The sequence below is a fragment of the Mustela lutreola genome, chromosome 1, assembly GCF_030435805.1.
Source record: "Mustela lutreola isolate mMusLut2 chromosome 1, mMusLut2.pri, whole genome shotgun sequence".
Lineage (NCBI taxonomy): Eukaryota > Metazoa > Chordata > Mammalia > Carnivora > Mustelidae > Mustela > Mustela lutreola.
This window is the reverse complement of record NC_081290.1, coordinates 212,216,890-212,235,151: the sequence shown is the minus strand read 5'-3', so window position 1 is coordinate 212,235,151 and position 18,262 is coordinate 212,216,890. Positions and strand designations below refer to the sequence as shown.

Here is an 18,262-nt window from a genome sequence, read left to right as displayed (position 1 = left end):
TGCTAAATAAAGGTAACTCTTGCTGTTCACATTATATAAAGTATGAAGGATAAGTGCTAAGAGAGAACTATGGGAGCTGAGAGAACGGGACAGTAAAGGAAGAAAAGGGGTCAGGTTCATGCACTTAAGAAGGGGTGGAACTTAAGGATTGAGAAAGAAGGAAGGGAAATCTGGGTGAGATAATGTGGGTAGAGGCAGACAGTTTGAAGTTTCACAACATAAAGTAAAAAAGAGAGATTTCAATACATCCAAAATGGACACTCAGTTAACCGCCCAACTTAAAAAAATCCCTTACAAGATCCTAATCTCTTTCTAGCTTACATTTCCTAGTGCTCTATCAAGATTGAGAAATTCAGCCCACAAATGGAATCCTGTTTCATTCTCCATCACCACCCACATGCTCTCCTTTCTTGTTTAAACTCAGGATAGATTTAAGGGCCCATGATTACAACCACTCTCTTGTACCCCCACCTAACCCATCAGTATCCCTCTTTGCTTGAGATATAGTTGCCTGGAAAAACACTAACCCTGATGGAACCTTACTATTTGCTTTCTCCCTATCTTTTGAATGTTCCTTCTTCATGGGGAAAATTTTTTGCATGCTAGATAGATCCGTGTGGGGCGACCACCCATTATACAATGTTTGGAGACAAATACTTCGAAGTTACACAGTATGAGTTAAGGAAACACATCAAGACTAAGGCACACACAGTCCTCCTGTTTCTTCAGTATCTCCACAGAGAGGCATCTCATATTTCAGGAGGCATGCTGGATACAACTTTGGTTTTGTTCTTGTGGATGGGTTCCTTCCCCCATTGCTCTTCCTTCATATAGAGCTTCAGTGACAGTGACTTTATCAGGAGAGGTACATAGAGCCTTCCTCGTGAATCAAGCTGTCTAGATGTCATACCAGTCATTTACAATATTTTCTGGGCCCTGTACTAAAGGAGGCAGCTGGAGACCTTGTGTCCCTTTGGATGGTTAGTCCTCCAGCCATGGGCAGCAAGCCATTATTCCCATAGGAACCTGAACACCAACACTTCCCATCCATCTAGGGGCAGGGGTCTGGGCTAGCAAATCGTTCAGGCATTCTAGGGTGAACATGTGGGGTCGTTTTTGGACATTGCTTCTCCTTCATAACCATTGATCCCCAAGACTATTGAGTGCTCATCAGTTAAATCTGGAATAGGAAGATAGATGTTATCTGACTTCCACCGAATTTTTAGAGTCTAAATAATTGCATTTGTCCTGCTCCCTCAAGGATGAGCCAGATTGTCATCTACTCCCCTTGCCTGCATTTATTAACAAGTTCTATAGAGACCTAGAGATTGTCTCAGCAGCTGCAAGCCCTCCTTTTGGCCTTTGACACTAAAGTTGGAAAAGGAGAGGAATGTATTTATTCTCCTTATCCCACCTCTGCAGATTGTTTAGTGGCTTAGAGTCCATCGAAAGCCAAGGTGTCCAGAGCTACCACCACTGACTCAAAGTGCCCCTGCCATTGGCATTTGAGTCTGGCAGCAAACATTTGTTTGGTACACTTCTACAAAAGCCTCAGACCCCAGACCCAAAGGAAAAAGCATTTGTGGTTTCCTTTTGTCTGAATGGACCTCGAATAAGGTGGAGAGACCTCTGGTGCCAAGACTCTTGGGAACCATGGAAGATATGGGTGGTTTCCATTATTTCGAGCAGTGGCAGTTAAGGTGATCACTCGTAGTTTTATTGGGGAAAATCTAAGGTAAGAGTAAACGCCTTGGTGTCTAACCATAATGTGGCTGGCTCCTTCCCAGGAGCTCCTCCTCACCCCATTTCTTTGGCAAGGTTTTCTTTTCTTCCCCATGGTTCATGGGCAGACCCAAATGCTAATGGTGTTTTGAGCTCTAACAGCCGTATCAGCTTTCCTATACTACTGTTCCTCCCACGCTGGCAGTGTTCCCAGAGAAATCTTTCTGTTCCTAGGAGGGCCCTAAAATTTGTAGAACCCTCAGACCTCACAGAATATGAATGTGCTTTTGGTGTCTGGCAAACTTCCAGGGAATCTGTCCAGAAACAGTCACTCACGAATTTCAAGTGATTTTGTAAGGTGACTCCAAGTGGACTCAGGATCTCTAGGAAGCCTGCTCTGATTTCACACACCAAGTTAAGGTAGAAGCAGGCTTATTTGTCTCCCTCATAGGTAAACCTAGGTTTATCTTGTAGTAGAGAGCCCAGCGTGAACCTCTCCATTTCATCTTCCAGCCATTCCTCCTGACTCACTTCCATCCTGTCTTCTAGCAGTTTCTTCAGCCACAGTAGCTCTGGGTGCAGGAAAAGCTGTTGGAGCTTACAAATTGTTTTTATTTTTAAAATAAGATTTCAGGGGGCGCCCTGGTGGCTGAGTCAGTTAAGCGTCTGGTTTCATCTCCGGTCATGATCTCAGGGTCTTGGGATCGAGCCCTGCATCCAGCTTCCCTGCTCAGTAGGGAGTCTGCTTCTCCCTTTCTTTCTACCCCTCCCGCCTGCTTGTGCACTCACTCTCGCTCTCAAATAAATATGTAAAATGTTTTTTAAAAATATGGTTTCAGATTTGTTGAAGGATGGTAGTTATTCTTTATTTTCTTATAAGAAATCTCCGAGAAAAAAAAAAAAAAGTCAGGCAAAACACCCAATGCTTTGTGGGCTGGTAACATTGAAAATGAGGCCTATTTACTAGAACAAGGAGCGGTGGTTCCCTCAGAAGACATGGTTGGCTAGTTGATTGGATTCAATTGTGATTGGACTAGAGATGATGGAGTTTGGGTAGAGCCAATTTTAGAATTTTGAAGAGATATATAAGTCCTGATCATCAGTTCAGGTTTCATTTGGAGTTGTTTTCTTGACAGAAAACCATCTCACCCAAAACAAGACTATCGGGAAGGTGATATTTTTGCTGAGACTTGAGGGAGGTAAGAGTTTTCTGTGTACGAAGACCAGCAAGCAGGAGTACTCCAGATTTTTTTTTTTTTTCCTAAGACTTTATTTATTTATTTAAGAGAGTGGAATGAGCAGTGGGGAGGGGCAGAAGGAAAGAGAGAAGCCGATTCTCTGCTAAGTGAAGCCCAATGTGGGGCTCGATCCCAGGACCCAGAGATCATGACCTGAGCCAAAAGACTGATGCCTAAGCAGCTGAGCCACCCAGGCGCCCCCACTCTAGGCTTTTTTGAGACACAGGAATGTGGTTGGAACTGAAAGAGCAAGGGGTAAGTAGAAAGCGGTGTTGTTGAGCATTAAGAGGTAATGTGGGGGGCTCCTGGGTGGTTCAGTTGGTTAAGCAGTTGCCTTCAGCTCAAGTCATGATCCCAGAGTCCTGGGATTGAGTTCTGGGCCAGGCTCCCAGCGCACTGGGGAATCTGCTTCTCCCTCTGCCCCCAACCTGCCCCCACCCAAACTCGTGCTCACTCTCTCTCTCTTTTTCTCTCTCAAATAAATAAATAAAATCTTTTTTTTTTTTTAAATAAATCTTAAAAAAGAAAAAAAAAATTAAGAGGTAATTTGGGGCCAGATCAGGTAGGGAGGGAATTTTAGGACATATGAAGGATTCTAAGTGGGATGGAGTAGGCATGCTCAAACTTGAAGATGGGGAAGATAAAACAATGTTTGGAGTGCAGAAAAACTAAGAAATTAGGAATTTAAAAGAATTAGCAAACAGTGTTAAGGGACCTCTTGAGATTGTGTTAATGAAGTATTTAGCTGTTGCATCTTTTTTTTTTTTTTAATTCTGAGTGAGGGCATATTCATGCTGCCTTTTTTTTTTTTTTTTTTTTTTTTTGGTTAAGAATGTTTCTTTTGTTTCACTGTTAAGAATGATGCTTGCTATATATTTTTTAACATTGAAATCCTTTGTCTTACTATAGAACTATTTCTTAGTGTTTTACAAGTAAAGAATTTTAAAATCATGAATGAGTGTCATATTTCATCAAACGGTTTTTTGGTACCTACAAGATGATGATATTTCTCATTTTCTTTGTTAATATTCTGAATTATATCATTAGATTTTCAGATGTTGAATCATTCTTTCATTCCTGGGATATATTCTATTTGGTCATGAGGTATTATTCTTTTAATATGTTGCTTTATTTGGTTGGAAAATATCCTGTGTAGCTTTCATCTATGTTTATAACTAAAGATGGCCTATAGCTTAAATTTTTTTTGTCCTTTTCTGATTTTGTTGCCAGAGATAATGGCCTCATTTGAGTAGCTTTCTAACTTTTCTATACTCTGAAAGAATTTGCATTAGTAAGAGTTAACTGTTTGTTAAGTTTGCTAGAATCACCTACAATATGATCTATCTTTTGGGCTTTTAGGTGTCATACTTTGAATTGGATTCTTACATTTTTGTGTTTATGCTTTCTAGTTTTTCTTGGATCTATTTTGGGTATGTTTCCTCTGTAGAAAATAATTCTTTTTTGAAAATTTTGATGTCAGGATGCCAAGAAGATTCTCTTTGGAGATTAATTTTTTTTTCTACTGTATTACTAGATTTGTGCACTACTTAATTTCTAGTCTTGCTTATTATCTTCTCTCTTATGATAAGTTATATTCATGGTGTGTTTTAATTAGTCTCTTCAAAGAACAGTTTTGGTCTTCATCCTTGTTTTGTATATATTATCTTTCATTAATTTCATCTTTATTCCTTGTCATTTGTTTCCTCTCCTTCTATCTAATTTCAAGCTCCTTCAATTCAGTGTTTATTATTTATTTTTATTCACTATTCCTTTTAGTACAATGAAATATGTATCTTCATCTTCTTTGTGCTAGCTTAATACCTAGACTCTATCTTTATTTTATTTTTATTATTTTTCTTTTTTATTGTAATATAATTAACAGGCAATGTTATATTAGATTCAGGTATACAATGTAATGATTCAACAATTCTATATATTACCCAATGCTCAACATGGTAATGAGTAGAATTGTTGAATCACTATATTGTACACCTGAAACTAATAGAACACTGTATGTTAAGTATATTGGGATTAAAAATCTTCTTTATTGGGCACGTGGGTGACTCAGTGGCTTAAGGCCCCTGCCTTTGGCTCAGGTCATGATCCCAGGGTCCTGGGATCGAGTCCCATGTCCAGCTCTCTGCTCAGCAGGGAGCCTGCTTCCCTTCCTCACTCTCTGCCTGTCTCTCTGCCTACTTGTGATCTCTATCTGTCAAATAAATAAATAAAATCTTTAAAAAAATAAAAAAACTTTATTTCTGGGGTGTCAGTTATTTCTCCTCCTTTGTTTCTGATTTTATTTATTGGGAGTCCTCTCTCTTTTTTATTGATAAGTCTGGCTAAAGGTTTATCAAATTTATCTTATCCTGGTTTCATTGAGCTGCTTTATTAGATTTTTAAAGTCTCTATTTCATTTATTCTGCTCCAATCCTTTTTATTTCCTTCTTTCTATTAGCTTTGAGCTTTGTTCTTCTTTTTCTAGCTCTTTTAGGTATGAGTTTGGGTTGTTTATTTGAGACTCTTCTTGTTTCTTGAGGTAGACCTCTACTGCTTTAAACTTCTCTTTTAGGACAATTTTTTTTTTCATCCCAAGATTTTGGACTGTTGTTTTTTCTTTTTCTTTTTTTTTTTTTTTTTTTTTTTGTTTCCCATGTATTTTTTAATTTCCTCTTTGATTTCTTGGTTGACCCATTTATTGTTTAATAGTATTTAGCATCCACGTATTTTAGTTCTTTCCAGATTTTTTCTTGATTTCTGGTTTCATAGTGTTCTAGTCAGAAAGGACACATGATATGATTTCAGTATTTTTGAATTTACTGAGACTTACTTTGTGGTCTAATGTGATCTCTTCTGGAGAATATTCCATGTGCACTTGAAAAGAATGTACATTCCACTGTTCCGGGTTTGGAATATTCTTGAGTTTATATGTTAGGTCTATCTGGTCCATTGGGTCATTTCAAAGCCACTGTTTCCTTGTGATTTTCTGTCTGCATAATTGATATAGTGGGGGTTAAAGCCCCCTACTATTATTGAATTACTGTCAATTTCTTCCTTTATGTCAATCAATAGTCTCTTTATGTATCTAGCTGCTCCCATATTGGGTGCATATTTACACTTGTTCTATCCTCTTGTTGGATTGTTCCGTTTATTATTATGTGGTATACTCCTTTGTCACTCTATGTTTTTTTATTAGAGCATTTAGCCCATTTACATTTAATTACTGAAATTGTCTTGGAAAACTCTTTGTCTTTCCTTTTATTCCAAATGATAATGGTGCTAGGTAAGAGTATTCTTGGTTGCAAGTCTCTTTCTTTCAGTACTTTGAATATATCATGCCATTTTCTCCTGGCCTACAAAGTTTCTACTAAAAAGTTAGCTGGTAGCCTTATGGTTTTTTTTTCCCCATATGTAACTGTTTTCTTTTCTCTTCCTGCTTTTAAAATTCTCTACTAGCTTTGCCATTTTTATTATTACATGTCTTGGTGTGGACCTCTTTGGGTTAATTTTGTTGGGGTCTCTCTGTGCTTCTTGGAGCTAAATGTCTTGTTTCCTTCCCCATATTAGGAATGTTTTTAGTTATTTCTTCAAATAAATTTTCTGCCCCGTTCTCTCTCACATTCCAAGGCCCCTATAATTCAAATGTTATTCCCTGGATGATGTCATGGAGTTCCCTTAACCTATTCTCATTTTTTATTACTCTTTTTTTCTTTCTGCTTTTCAGCTTTGTTGCTTTCCATTGCCCTGTATTCCAAGTTGCTGATCTGCTCTTCTGCCTCCTCTCATCTGCTATTGATTCCCTTCAGTGTATTTTTTTTTTTCAATTACAGTTACTGAGTTCTTTATCTCTGATTGGTTCTTTTTATATTTTCTCTTTGTTAAAGGTTCCACTGAGATCCTCCCCTCTCTCCTCAAGTCCCTGAGTATCTTTATGATCACCACATTTAATTCTTTATCAGGCATATTGCTTGTCTACATTTCATTTAGCTCTTTTTCTGTGGTTTTGTCCTCTTCTTTCATTTGGGACATATTCCTCTGTCTCCTCATTTTGTTAAACTCTCTGTGTCTGTTTCCCAATAGGAAAGTCAGCTATGTACCGATCTTGGAAAGTGGTGGCCCTATAAAAAAGAGGTCCTGTGGTGCCCTTACAGCACAATGCCCCCTATTCACTAGAACCAGGCACTTCAGAGGTGTTCACTATGTGGGGTCTATGTACCCTACTATTGTGGTTGAGCTCCATCTAAGCTCTATTTTTAGATAAACATATGGAAGTTTGTGACAATCATCATAGCTTAATGAATTATCACAACTAACTCTTCTGATGGCTGTGTAACCAGCACCCAGGTTCAAAACAAGAATATTAACATGCTCCAGAGGCACCCTTATGTCACCATGCACAATCTCTCTCTTTCCCAAAGGTAATCACTACTCTGACTTCTAATATAGATTACTTTGCCTAATTTTTATCTTTATAAAAATGGAATCATGGAGTAGTTATTCTTTTGAGACTGGATGATTTTGCTTAGTATAATGATTATAAAATTATTCTTATATTTCTTTGTAATTTTTTGTCCTCATTGCTGTATTGTATTCCATTATATGGATCTACTATCACGTATTTATCCATTCTACTGCTGATGGGCATTTAGGTTGTTTCCAGTATTTGCCCAATAGAAATAATGTTATAGACATTCTTGGAGATGACTGTCAGTGCAGAGCCATGCACATTGTGGGAAGAGTTCAACCATAGCACAGGCATGTGTTCAATTTTACACAAGCAGATGCTCAATTTTAGTATATACTGCCCAAATAGTTTTCCAAGGTGAATGTAATAATTTCCATTCTCTCTCTTTTTTTTTTTAAAGATTTATTTATTTATCGGGGTGGGGGGGAGAGCGAGCACAGGCAGACAGAATGGCAGGCAGAGGCAGAGGGAGAAGCAGACTCCCTGCTGAGCAAGGAACCCGATGTGGGACTCGATCCCAGGATGCTGGGATCATGACCTGAGCTGAAGGCAGCTGCTTAACCAACTGAGCCACCCAGGTGTCCCTGCATTCTCTTTATTAGAATATAACCCCTCCACATTGTTCCACATCCACACCACCTCTTGTTTTGTTAATTTTATAAATTTCTAGCCATTCTTTGAGTGTGCAATAATATTCCATATGGCATTTTATTTGTAACTCTCTAATAACTTTTGCAGCATTAATTTTCAACCCTTTTATATTCCTCCTTTTAGGCTTTGTTTAAACACTGCACTGAAGAAATAACCTGTATACGCACCCAAGACTGAGTGATTCAATAGACCTCCAGGGAACAGAGCTGGGTACTGACTGAAGAGCAGCACAGGCTTAAACCGTGCTAGTTCTAGGCAACTCTTCCTCCCAGAGCATCATTTGCTGGTGAATCAGCAAGCCTAAGAAACATTATTATTTCATTTTCATAAAGGCCCACTGGTGGTTCCTAGTGACTCAGACTCTCAAACCCATTTTTTAAAATATAGAATTTTCCAGTATCCTCAACTATCTAGAACATACTGAAAAACTTTGTGAAGCTTGGAGCTTATTAATGGAAGCTATGAAGTCTAAGGCCAGCTGTGCTCAGAACCCAAGCTGTACCATAATGATATTTCATCCAACCAAAGAAGAGTTTAATGATTTTGATAAGTACATTGCTTACATGGAATCCCAGGGTGCACACCGAGCAGGCCTCGCCAAGGTGATTCCACCCAAGGAATGGAGGGCCAGGCCGACCTATGACGACATCAGTGACATCCTAATTGCAACTCCCCTCCAGCAGGTGGTCTCTGGGCAGGCAGGTGTGTTTACTCAATACCATAAAAAGAAGAAAGCCATGACAGTGGGCGAGTACCGCCGTCTGGCAAACAGCGGGAAGTATCAGACTCCACCACACTCGGGGTTTGAGGATTTGGAGCGAAAATACTGGAAGACGCGTCTCTATGATTCTCCCATCTATGGCGCTGACATCAGCGGCTCCTTGTTCGACGAAAACACCAAAGAGTGGAACCTGGGACACCTGGGAACCATCCAGGACCTGCTGGAGCAGGAGTGCGGTGTGGTGATCGAGGGCGTGAACACCCCCTACCTGTACTTCGGCATGTGGAAGACCACGTTCGCCTGGCACACGGAGGACATGGACCTGTACAGCATCAACTACCTGCACTTCGGGGAGCCCAAGACTTGGTACGCGGTGCCCCCGGAGCACGGCCAGCGCCTGGAACGCCTGGCCAAGGAGCTCTTCCCGGGCAGCGCCCGCGCCTGCGAGGCCTTCCTGCGGCACAAGGTGGCTCTCATCTCGCCCACGGTGCTCAAGGACAACGGGATTCCGTTCAGTCGGATCACGCAGGAGGCGGGCGAGTTCATGGTGACCTTTCCCTATGGCTACCACTCTGGCTTCAACCACGGCTTCAACTGCGCGGAAGCCATCAACTTCGCCACCCCGCGCTGGATCGATTACGGCAAGGTGGCCTCCCAGTGCAGCTGCGGGGAGGCCAGGGTCACCTTTTCCATGGACGCCTTCGTGCGCATCCTGCAGCCCGAGCGCTATGAGCTGTGGAAGCGCGGGCAGGACCGGACTGCCGTGGACCACACGGAGCCCGTGGCGCCCGGCGGTCTGGAGCTGAGCGCCTGGCGGGAGGTGCGCGGCCCCGGGAGAGGCACGTGGAGCCTGCGGCACCTGCCACGGCGCCGGGCCCCACGGGCCCCGCGACCCGGGGCGGCTGGCTGGAGCCCCCGCCGCCGGCGCCGCCGCCTGGCTCCGTGCCAGGCCTCCCCGCACCCCTTACCCGCCCAGAGTTCTTCCTCTGCTGCCCAGTGCGGGGCTGTCCCCGCCCGCCCCTCCGGGGAGCCTGGCCCCACTGGGCCACAGCCCCCCACTCCCTGTGCCCCAGGTCCCCGGCCCTCCCCTGGCAGGTGTGGTCCTGGTCGTCGTCCTCGGGAACAGGGGGCTCAGGGGGCTCAGGGGCCTAGCCTCCAAGCCCGGGCCAAGAGGCGTGTCTTGGGGGGAGCGGGGTACCCAGCTCCATACTCGGAGGCTCAGCACTTTCCTGTGGATGGAGGCTGGGTGAACAAGCCCGCACCACTGAGCCCTGGGCTCAGGCAAGCTGCTGAGGCTTCCGTGTCTGGCTGTGCCCCAGTCCCCTAAGCCCAGGAGACACTTTTGTAACCCACTGCTCTTGAGTGTGGCCACAGTATTCTTGAGACTGGCCATATTTATGTCAGAGCTTTGGGCGAGCTTGCAGGACACTGGTCTTGCTTGAGAGTCCTGTGATGTTGCCACTGATGCGTTGAGTCCATGTTCTTTACCAAGTTCGCCATAATTTGTTCTTTCCGTCAGACCCTGGAATGTCTTTGGACACTGCTGATGCCTGTTTCGCCAGCTGAGCTTTCATCCACTAGGCATTCTTGTGTGTCTGTGAGCTGGGTCCTGTGGAGGTGGCCAGAGCCTCATCTCCCCCAGACTCCTATCCTCTGGGCCAACTATGAATGCTGCTGGGTTTTGGTTCTCCTCAATCTCCCTCTTTTCCTCTCCCCCCCCCCTTCCCCCTTTCCTTGAAAAACTAGGCCCTTTCGGTCAGGAGAAGCTCAGAAAATAATTTTTCATCTTTCTGAGGATTCGATGTATTCAAAATGTGTTATCGCCAGTATTTGTTCACAAACATATTACAGATAACCAAACTGTTCAGATCTGACTTTGTTTCTAATAAATATTGTCCATTCAACTGATTGAGGGGTGGAAGTTTTTCTTTCCTGTACTTCTCTTGATAATCATATCAAAACATTTCAAGCAAGACTGATTTTTACGGGCTGGCTGCCTTGTGTGGTGTTGAGGAAGGAATTTGAAGGGTGGTTCTTGGGTACTACTAACTGGGTAGGTGAGGGGATTGGGTTTGCAGCCCTACCTTAAGGACGAAGGATAGGAATCACCTGCTGCTTTGCCAGGCAGGAGTTGCTGGGAGGTGAGCAGAGGACCAACGTGCCGACATCGAGTATCTTCCCCCTGCGCGGCCTTTTCTGTGTTGTATGCATATTTCGCATAGTGCAATCACTGATTCCTGCCAGTAAACATGTGCACAAATGAATCAGATAAATTTCATCCGGTCCTCTGTGCTGGGAAGAACCTGAAGGGGAGGGGATATAGAGCAGAATGGGCAGGGCCTGCCTGGGTTCCAGTAGTCTGGGGAAGTTGGATTAAGCAGTAGACTTTTTCCAAGACCCAACTAAGATAGGTTCCACAGCTGACTTCCACTTAGAGGAAACTATCAGTATAATTGACCTAACATGGAACGTATGTTTTCTCAGAGGAGAAAGAAAGCTATTTGCGTCTGGGCATAGAGAGGAAGAAGGAGAGAGCCAGGGCACCGTATGCCGGCCCTTGTGGCTCATGTCAAGTATTTGAGTTTTTTCCCAACTTGAAATGGGAAGGCAAGTGGAAGTTTGAAACAGCCCTTGACATGCTGTGACTTTTATACTTAACAGTCAGCTTAGTTGTTCTGTGACAATTCCGGGGGCAGGAGACATAGGTAGAAGGTCTCAGTACTACCAGTTAGATGTGGTCATTTCGATGTCCATATTGAAAACGTGCAGAAGCAGAAAACTCCGAATAAATCTTGGAAATTGAAAATGATGGCTTGGCTACAGAAGGAAACATGTCAGAGAAGCAAACCACCACTCCCCTCCCTCCAGCTTAGGCTTTGCCTACTTTTGGGAGGTTGACTTTTTTTTAATTGGTCTGTAGAAGTTTTGTGATATTCAGAATATTAATTTACTATATTTTTTGAATGATGAAAAACGAAACTAGTTTCTTTTTATATATCTATAGATCTATTAATATATACATATGTGTATATGCATATATTATATATAATGCATGCAAATAAGAGGAGTTTTTAGTATTGTAGGCATTAATTCATGTTGTTACAGAGACCAAGAAATCCCGTGATCTGCTAGACTGATGTTCTACCCGTTGAAGACCCAGAAATATGGTGGTGCGATTCAGCAGGAGTGCAAAGGCCCGAAAATCTGGAAGCTAATGGTTTAAGCCTGAATCTGGGTCCTGTCAACCTTAAAAATAAAAACCAGTTATTTTACCAGCAAAAGATGGGTTTATTTGGAAATAAAAGAGCATCGCAGTCTGGGACAAACAAACTGGGGCAAAACCATAGGCAAGTCCAGAGAAAAAGGAGAGACATACTTTTTTAAGGAGAAAGGGTAAGTTGGGAAAGCTGTTATAAAACAAAAGTTCACTGGAATAAACTGGAAGTTTCAAGTGTGGTGGCTTTTCATTGACTGAGCTTTTGCCGGAGATGAGGTAGTGTCTCTTCCTCTAGCTAGAAGACAGTGGTACCCACTTGCAAGATGGACTATAAGGTCAAGTCTGTCTCTTTCTGTTGGGTCTGTAACTGACTATGAGGGGTAGGACATGAGCTCTCCCCCTGCCAAACACCCTGACCCCGTTTTAGTGAGGTGCACTCCGTTGCTAGCTTTCACAGTCCAAACACCTGGGAACCAGAAGGACCCACGCCTGATGTCCCAGGGAAGGTAAAGATGATATATCATCTCTAGCAGAGAGATTGAATTTATGTTTCCTCTGCTCTTTTGTTCTAGTTTTTGATGGCTTGGATCAGCGCCCCTGTAGTGGTGAAGGTGATCTTTTACTCAGTTTACTGATGCAAACACTAATCTCTTCCTGAGATACACATACAGACCCTCCCAGAAATAATTTCTTTACCAGCTACTTGGGAATCTCTTAGCCCAATCAAGTCAACACATAAAATTAACCATCAGAGTCACGACACTGAAGTCAGTTAAATGTCCTTTGGTTCTTGAAGACATTTTTTTTCCACCCTGAGTTCAAGAAGACATTCTTCGGTATTTTCTCTGCTAGCGCCCTGTTTTGAAACTTCAGTCTGCGGTCAACCTCAAGTTTATGTAAGTGATATGAAGTAGAGTTCTACTTTTTTTCTTTCTCAAAAATAGTATATTGCCTCCCCGCACCAGCTTTGTGCACCACCTCCATTATATTCAGATTCCTACGTACACAGTGTCTGGTCGGGCCTCTTTTTCTCGTACATAGATGGATTTTGTTCATTGCCATTCAGTTATCACCGCCTGATAATGGAGGAGTCGCTCTTCTTTGTCTTCCTTTTAAGGAGTAATCTTGGAGATTCTTGTTTGAATATCTGACTCCATCACTTACCCGATCTGTCACATTGAGCGAGTTGCTTAATGTCACCCTGACTCTGCTTCCTCACCTGAGAAACCTGAGGCTTAATTGGAGGACTCCCCTGATCGGGTCATTATGAAGATTCAATGAATTATTCTATGCAGACTATTTTGAAGAGCGTCTGACATTTGATAGTCACCATATGTGTGAGCTACTTTTAATAATATAGTACTATCAGAGATAAAGAGGGACTTCTATTCATCAAAAGATATGGAAAAGAGGGGCACCTGGGTGGCCTGCTTGGTTAAATGTGGGACTCTTGATTTCGACTCGGGTCATGATCTCGGGGTTGTGAGATGGGTTTCCATTCTGGGCATGAAGTCTGCTTAAGATTCTCTCTCTCCCTTGCCCTCTGTCCCTACCCCCAGCACTCTCTCTCTCTCTTTCTAAAAAAAAAAAAAAAAAGAAAAGAAAAGAAAAAAGAAGGAAAAGGAAAAAAAGGGAGTGAAAAGACAAATCAAGGAAAAGAAACATATTGTATTACTCATATCCAAGAAAGATCTAATATCCAGAATATATAAAGAATTCCTCCAAAGAAAGACAGACAACCAGCAGAAAAAATGGACAAAACACTTGATTAAGCACTTAATGAAGAAGGAAATCCTAGTGGCTAAGAAGCATATGAAAAAGTTGCTCACCCTCATTTGCAGTCAAGGAAATGCAAATCATAACAGGATACTCCTGTGCCATCACCTGATTGGCTAAAACAAAAAGGCTGACAGATCATCAAAGGTTTGCAAGCGTGAAGAACAACCAAGACCCTCATATGAAGCTAGGTCGCATGTAAATTGGTAAAAACAATTAGGAAAAATACCAATTTGGCAAGATAAAGGATGAATTCGCATTCTATGACCAAGAAATCCATTCTCTAGGTATGAATGCCTGTATGTTGGACATGTTGGAGAATTTTCAGAGTGACACTCTGTGTAATGGGACCAGAAGCGGAGGCAACTCACAGGTCCATCCACAGCATAAACATGTGTATGGTGAGTACTGGACAGCCCTGAGACAGAACAGAGTCCAAAAAAATACACAGAAGAACACAGGAAGGTACATAAGGTAGGATCCTATTGATATGTTTATGTGAAGTTTTCAAAAATGGACACAATTTCAATTTTATATTGCTTACCAAAATGAATATGCCTGTTGTTAGGGTAGGATTAGCCTAGAAGGCAGTCGGGGCTGTCGTCCCAGAGGAGAAGCACAAGGCAGCATCCTGGGTCCCTTCTTTTGACCTGGGTGGTAGTTCTATTTTTGTTTACTCTGTAATTGTTAACGGTACATACATGCTTTCCAAATTTCTGTAAGCACTCTATATTTCATAATTTTAAATGTTAAAAAAACCTGCTTTCTGCTCTGAAAAAATTAAGTCATGCAGTGGTTCATAAAATCATTAGATTTATATTGTTTTGTACACTTAAAAAGTCTATATCATATTTCCAATATTTTTCATTCTAATACCCTTTATGGATATCTTCTTTTATTATTTATTTTTTATACTTAGTAATATTTTATTTGGGGGGACAGGTTTTAAGTTAATTAATTAATTTTAAGATTTTTACTTATTTGAGACAGAGAGAGAATGAAAGATCACAAAGGGGGAGCAGATGGAGAGGAAGAGGCAGACTCCCTACTGAGCAAGGAGCCCAACATGGGGCTCCCTCCCAGGTCCCCGAGATCATGACCTGAGCTGAAGGCAGATGCTTAACTGACTGAGCCACCCACGTGACTCTAGAACAGTTTTAGATTAATGAAAAATTGAGAAGATAGTTCGGAAAGTTCCCATATCCCCCAACCCCTCCCACACACCTTTTCCCCTAGTATTTTTTTTAAAGTTTTTTTTTTTTTTTTTTTTTTTTTTTTTTTTTTATTCATTTGAGAGAGAGCAAACAAGAGCAGGAGGAGGGGAGAGTCAGAGAAAGAGGGGAAAGCAGACTCCCCACTGAGCAAGGAGCCCAATGGGGTGCTCCATCCGAGGACTCCAAGATCATGACCTCTTTTCCCCTAACTTCCCCCATGATGCATGTGTCACAGTTAACGAATGGGTATCAAATGTTATGATTTACTAAAGGCCGTAGCTTGTTCAGATTACCTCAGGTTTTACCCAATGTTCTTTTTCTGTTCCAAGATGCCATCCAAGCTACCACATTACATTTAGTTTTTAAATGTCTCCTTAGGGGAGCCTGGGTGGTTCAGTGGGCTAAAGCCTCGGCCTTCTGCTCTGGTCATGATCCCAGGCTCCCGGGATGGAATCCCGCATCGGGCTCTCTGCTCAGCAGGGAGTCTGCTTCCTCCTCTCTCTCTCTCTGCCTGCCTCTCTGCCTACTTGTGATCTCTGTCTGTCAGATAAATAAATAAAATCTTTGAAAAAATAAAAATGTCTCCTTAGGTTTCTCTCGGCTGTAATAGATTCTCAGATTTTCCTTGTTTCTCACAAAAATGCATATATAGAAACTTGACAATTTAGGGGGTACTGGTCAACTATATCATAGGATGTCCTCTGTCGGAATTTGTTTTTCTTATGATTCCCCTTGGTTTAGGTGTTCTTTGGAGGAAGTTTGCAGAGGTCCAGTGCCGTTTTTATCACATCTTCTCAAGGGCATATCCTACCAACATAATGGATGACTCCCGATATTGACTTGGCTGAAATAGCGTTTGTCAGGACCCTCCATTGTCAAATGTCTCCCCTCACGCCTCGCCACCCTGTACCCCTGAGGGCAGTCAGTAGTCACAGGGCACGCTCGGGGAGCACGGTTTCACGCTCTCCTTTAGGGTGGAGTACGCGTAAGTTATCTGGAATCTTCTGCAGGACAGATTTGTTTGCCTCTTCTCAGTTTGTTACTCAATCACTTATATCAATGTGAACTCATAGGTATTCATCTTATAATCTGAGTTATAATTCAATAGTACTTTGATTATTTCGTTGCCCAAATTGGTTGGGTTCTGGCCATTAAGAGCTCTTTCCTGTGGTTCCTGGTCTCCTTGAGGTGCCCCCATCAGTGTGTTTGTTCGTGTAGCCCATCCTTTATTTCAAGCATTGCAGAAAGCTCCGGGCTTTTGTAGTCTATCTCCTGCCCTAGTCCTAGAAAGTTCTTTTCCTCATGGGTTTCCCCAGTTCTTTCTTTTTCATTAGAAGTATCAGTTCTCTGTTTTATTAATCACATCTATTTTTTTTTAAAGATTTTATTTATTTATTTGACAGAGAGAGAGAGAGAGAGAGAGTGTGTGTGTGTCCACAAGCAGCAGGAGCAGCAGGCAGAGGGAGATGGAGCTGCAGGCTCCCCACTGAGCAGAGAGCTCAACTGGGACTCGATCCCAAACCCCTGGCTTCTATTTGCGTATATGTTCCTTTTCTTTCTTGCTTATTTTTCATGCTGTCATTATTTTGACTTCTTCCTTTTTTTTTGCATAATACTGTTTTATTTTGTTTTTTTACTAATGGGTTGGTTTGAACATAAAAATCAATAGATTTTTTGCATGGATATTACTGTAGATATTATGTGGATATAAATTTTCAAATAAATAGAGTTGTGTACAGTTTTTCATTGTTAACTTGCAATGTTATTTCATTGTGTTCAAGACTATTTTCATTGCTATTTATTTTGTGGTCTTATATCAGTAAATATTTTTTATTATGTTTAGTTAGCCAGTTAGCCAGCATATAGTATATCGTAAGTTTTGGTTGTAGTGTTCAATGATTCATTAGTTGTGCATAACACCCAGTGAATTTTTTTAAAAAAGATTTTATTTATTTATCTGACAGCGAGAGAAGGAACACAGCAGAGGGAGAGGGAGAAGCAGGCTTCCTGCCAAGCAGGGAGCCCAACTTGGGGCTGGATCCCAGGACACTGAGATCATGACCTGAGCCGAAGGCAGACACTTAACAACTGAGCTACCCAGGGGCCCCAACAACCAGTGAATTTTTATAAATGTTTTATACTTACGTTTTATATGTATTGAAAACATCTTGCATATAATTCTCCATCTTTGCGTTCTATATCTCTTGCTGCTATGTGGTTAGATAAAGTGTATTGCTGTAATATTTTTCTAGTGAGATTTCTCTTTGATAACTTTCTTTTATCCTATAAATGCATTTAATGTTAATTACTATCTTTTGTTTAATATTTGTCTGGTTTGACTCTCCCACTCCTTTATTTTCAACCTTAATTTGCTTGGTTTAAAGACTGGTTTGCTTGATTTAAATATTGGTTTAAAAAAAAAACCAGAAGAGCTTAGAGAAAGTAGGATAACTACCCAAGACCCTAGCCCCATGATTACATTAGATGGACACTGATTAAATCAAAATAGCTTACTGCCCAGGTATAAAACTAGAGCCATCAGGACTCCTGGCTACACTAGGACGCTAGCTAGCTAGTAAGAGGACGCTTCCTCTCTGGGTCCTGGAGTCCCTTCAGCTGGAATCAGTTTCTTTGGTAGAAGGTATGTCACTTTGTTATTTGTGCTTGTGAGCAAAAGAATTATTTTTCTGTTATAAATTTAAGAATGTAACTGTAGTCATATATATGTGTGTGTGTGTATATATATATGTATATATATACATATATATGCAATTTGCAATTGAGAAATATGCATTGGGATTATTTCCTTGAGTTAAAACAGTTTTCTTATTTTTAAACTTGTTCTCAGATGTGTGGGTTTAATTTTTTTTCTTACTATCTTCTTGGTAGCAATCACAGATTTTCAGGAAAAAGCACTGCATTTAGCAGGCTGGTATCCAAGAGAATTAGAGTATTTCCTAGAACCGCAAAGGAGTGAATGAACAGAAAGGGAACTGAAGGGGCTCCTGGGTGGGTGGGTTAGTTGGTTAAGCATCTGCCTTGGACTAAGGTCCTGATTTTGGGTCCTGGGATTGGAGCCCCCATGTCAGGCTCCCTGCTCAGTGAGGATTCTGCTTCTCCCTCTCACTCTCCCTCTGTGCTTGCTCTCTCTTAAATATATAAATAAAATCTTAAAAAAAAAAAAAGTTAGGGAACTGGGAAATATGTGGGACTAAATTAGAGACGTTGACTGGGTATGGGGCTAGCAGATTTGGGATGGGG

At 41.7% G+C, this 18,262-nt stretch overlaps 1 protein-coding gene across 1 annotated transcript in view; it reads left to right on the top strand.

Moving 5' to 3' along the window:
* The window catches only part of LOC131839065 (lysine-specific demethylase 4D-like), a 31,434-nt gene extending 20,752 nt beyond the window's left edge, over nt 1-10,682 (top strand). The window contains exon 3 of the mRNA XM_059186153.1: nt 8,197-10,682. Coding sequence (XP_059042136.1) covers nt 8,526-10,121 — 1,596 coding nt within the window. The 5' untranslated portion in view covers nt 8,197-8,525 and the 3' untranslated portion in view covers nt 10,122-10,682. The remainder of the gene's footprint in view (nt 1-8,196) is intronic.
* Nucleotides 10,683-18,262: the final 7,580 nt, after the last annotated feature.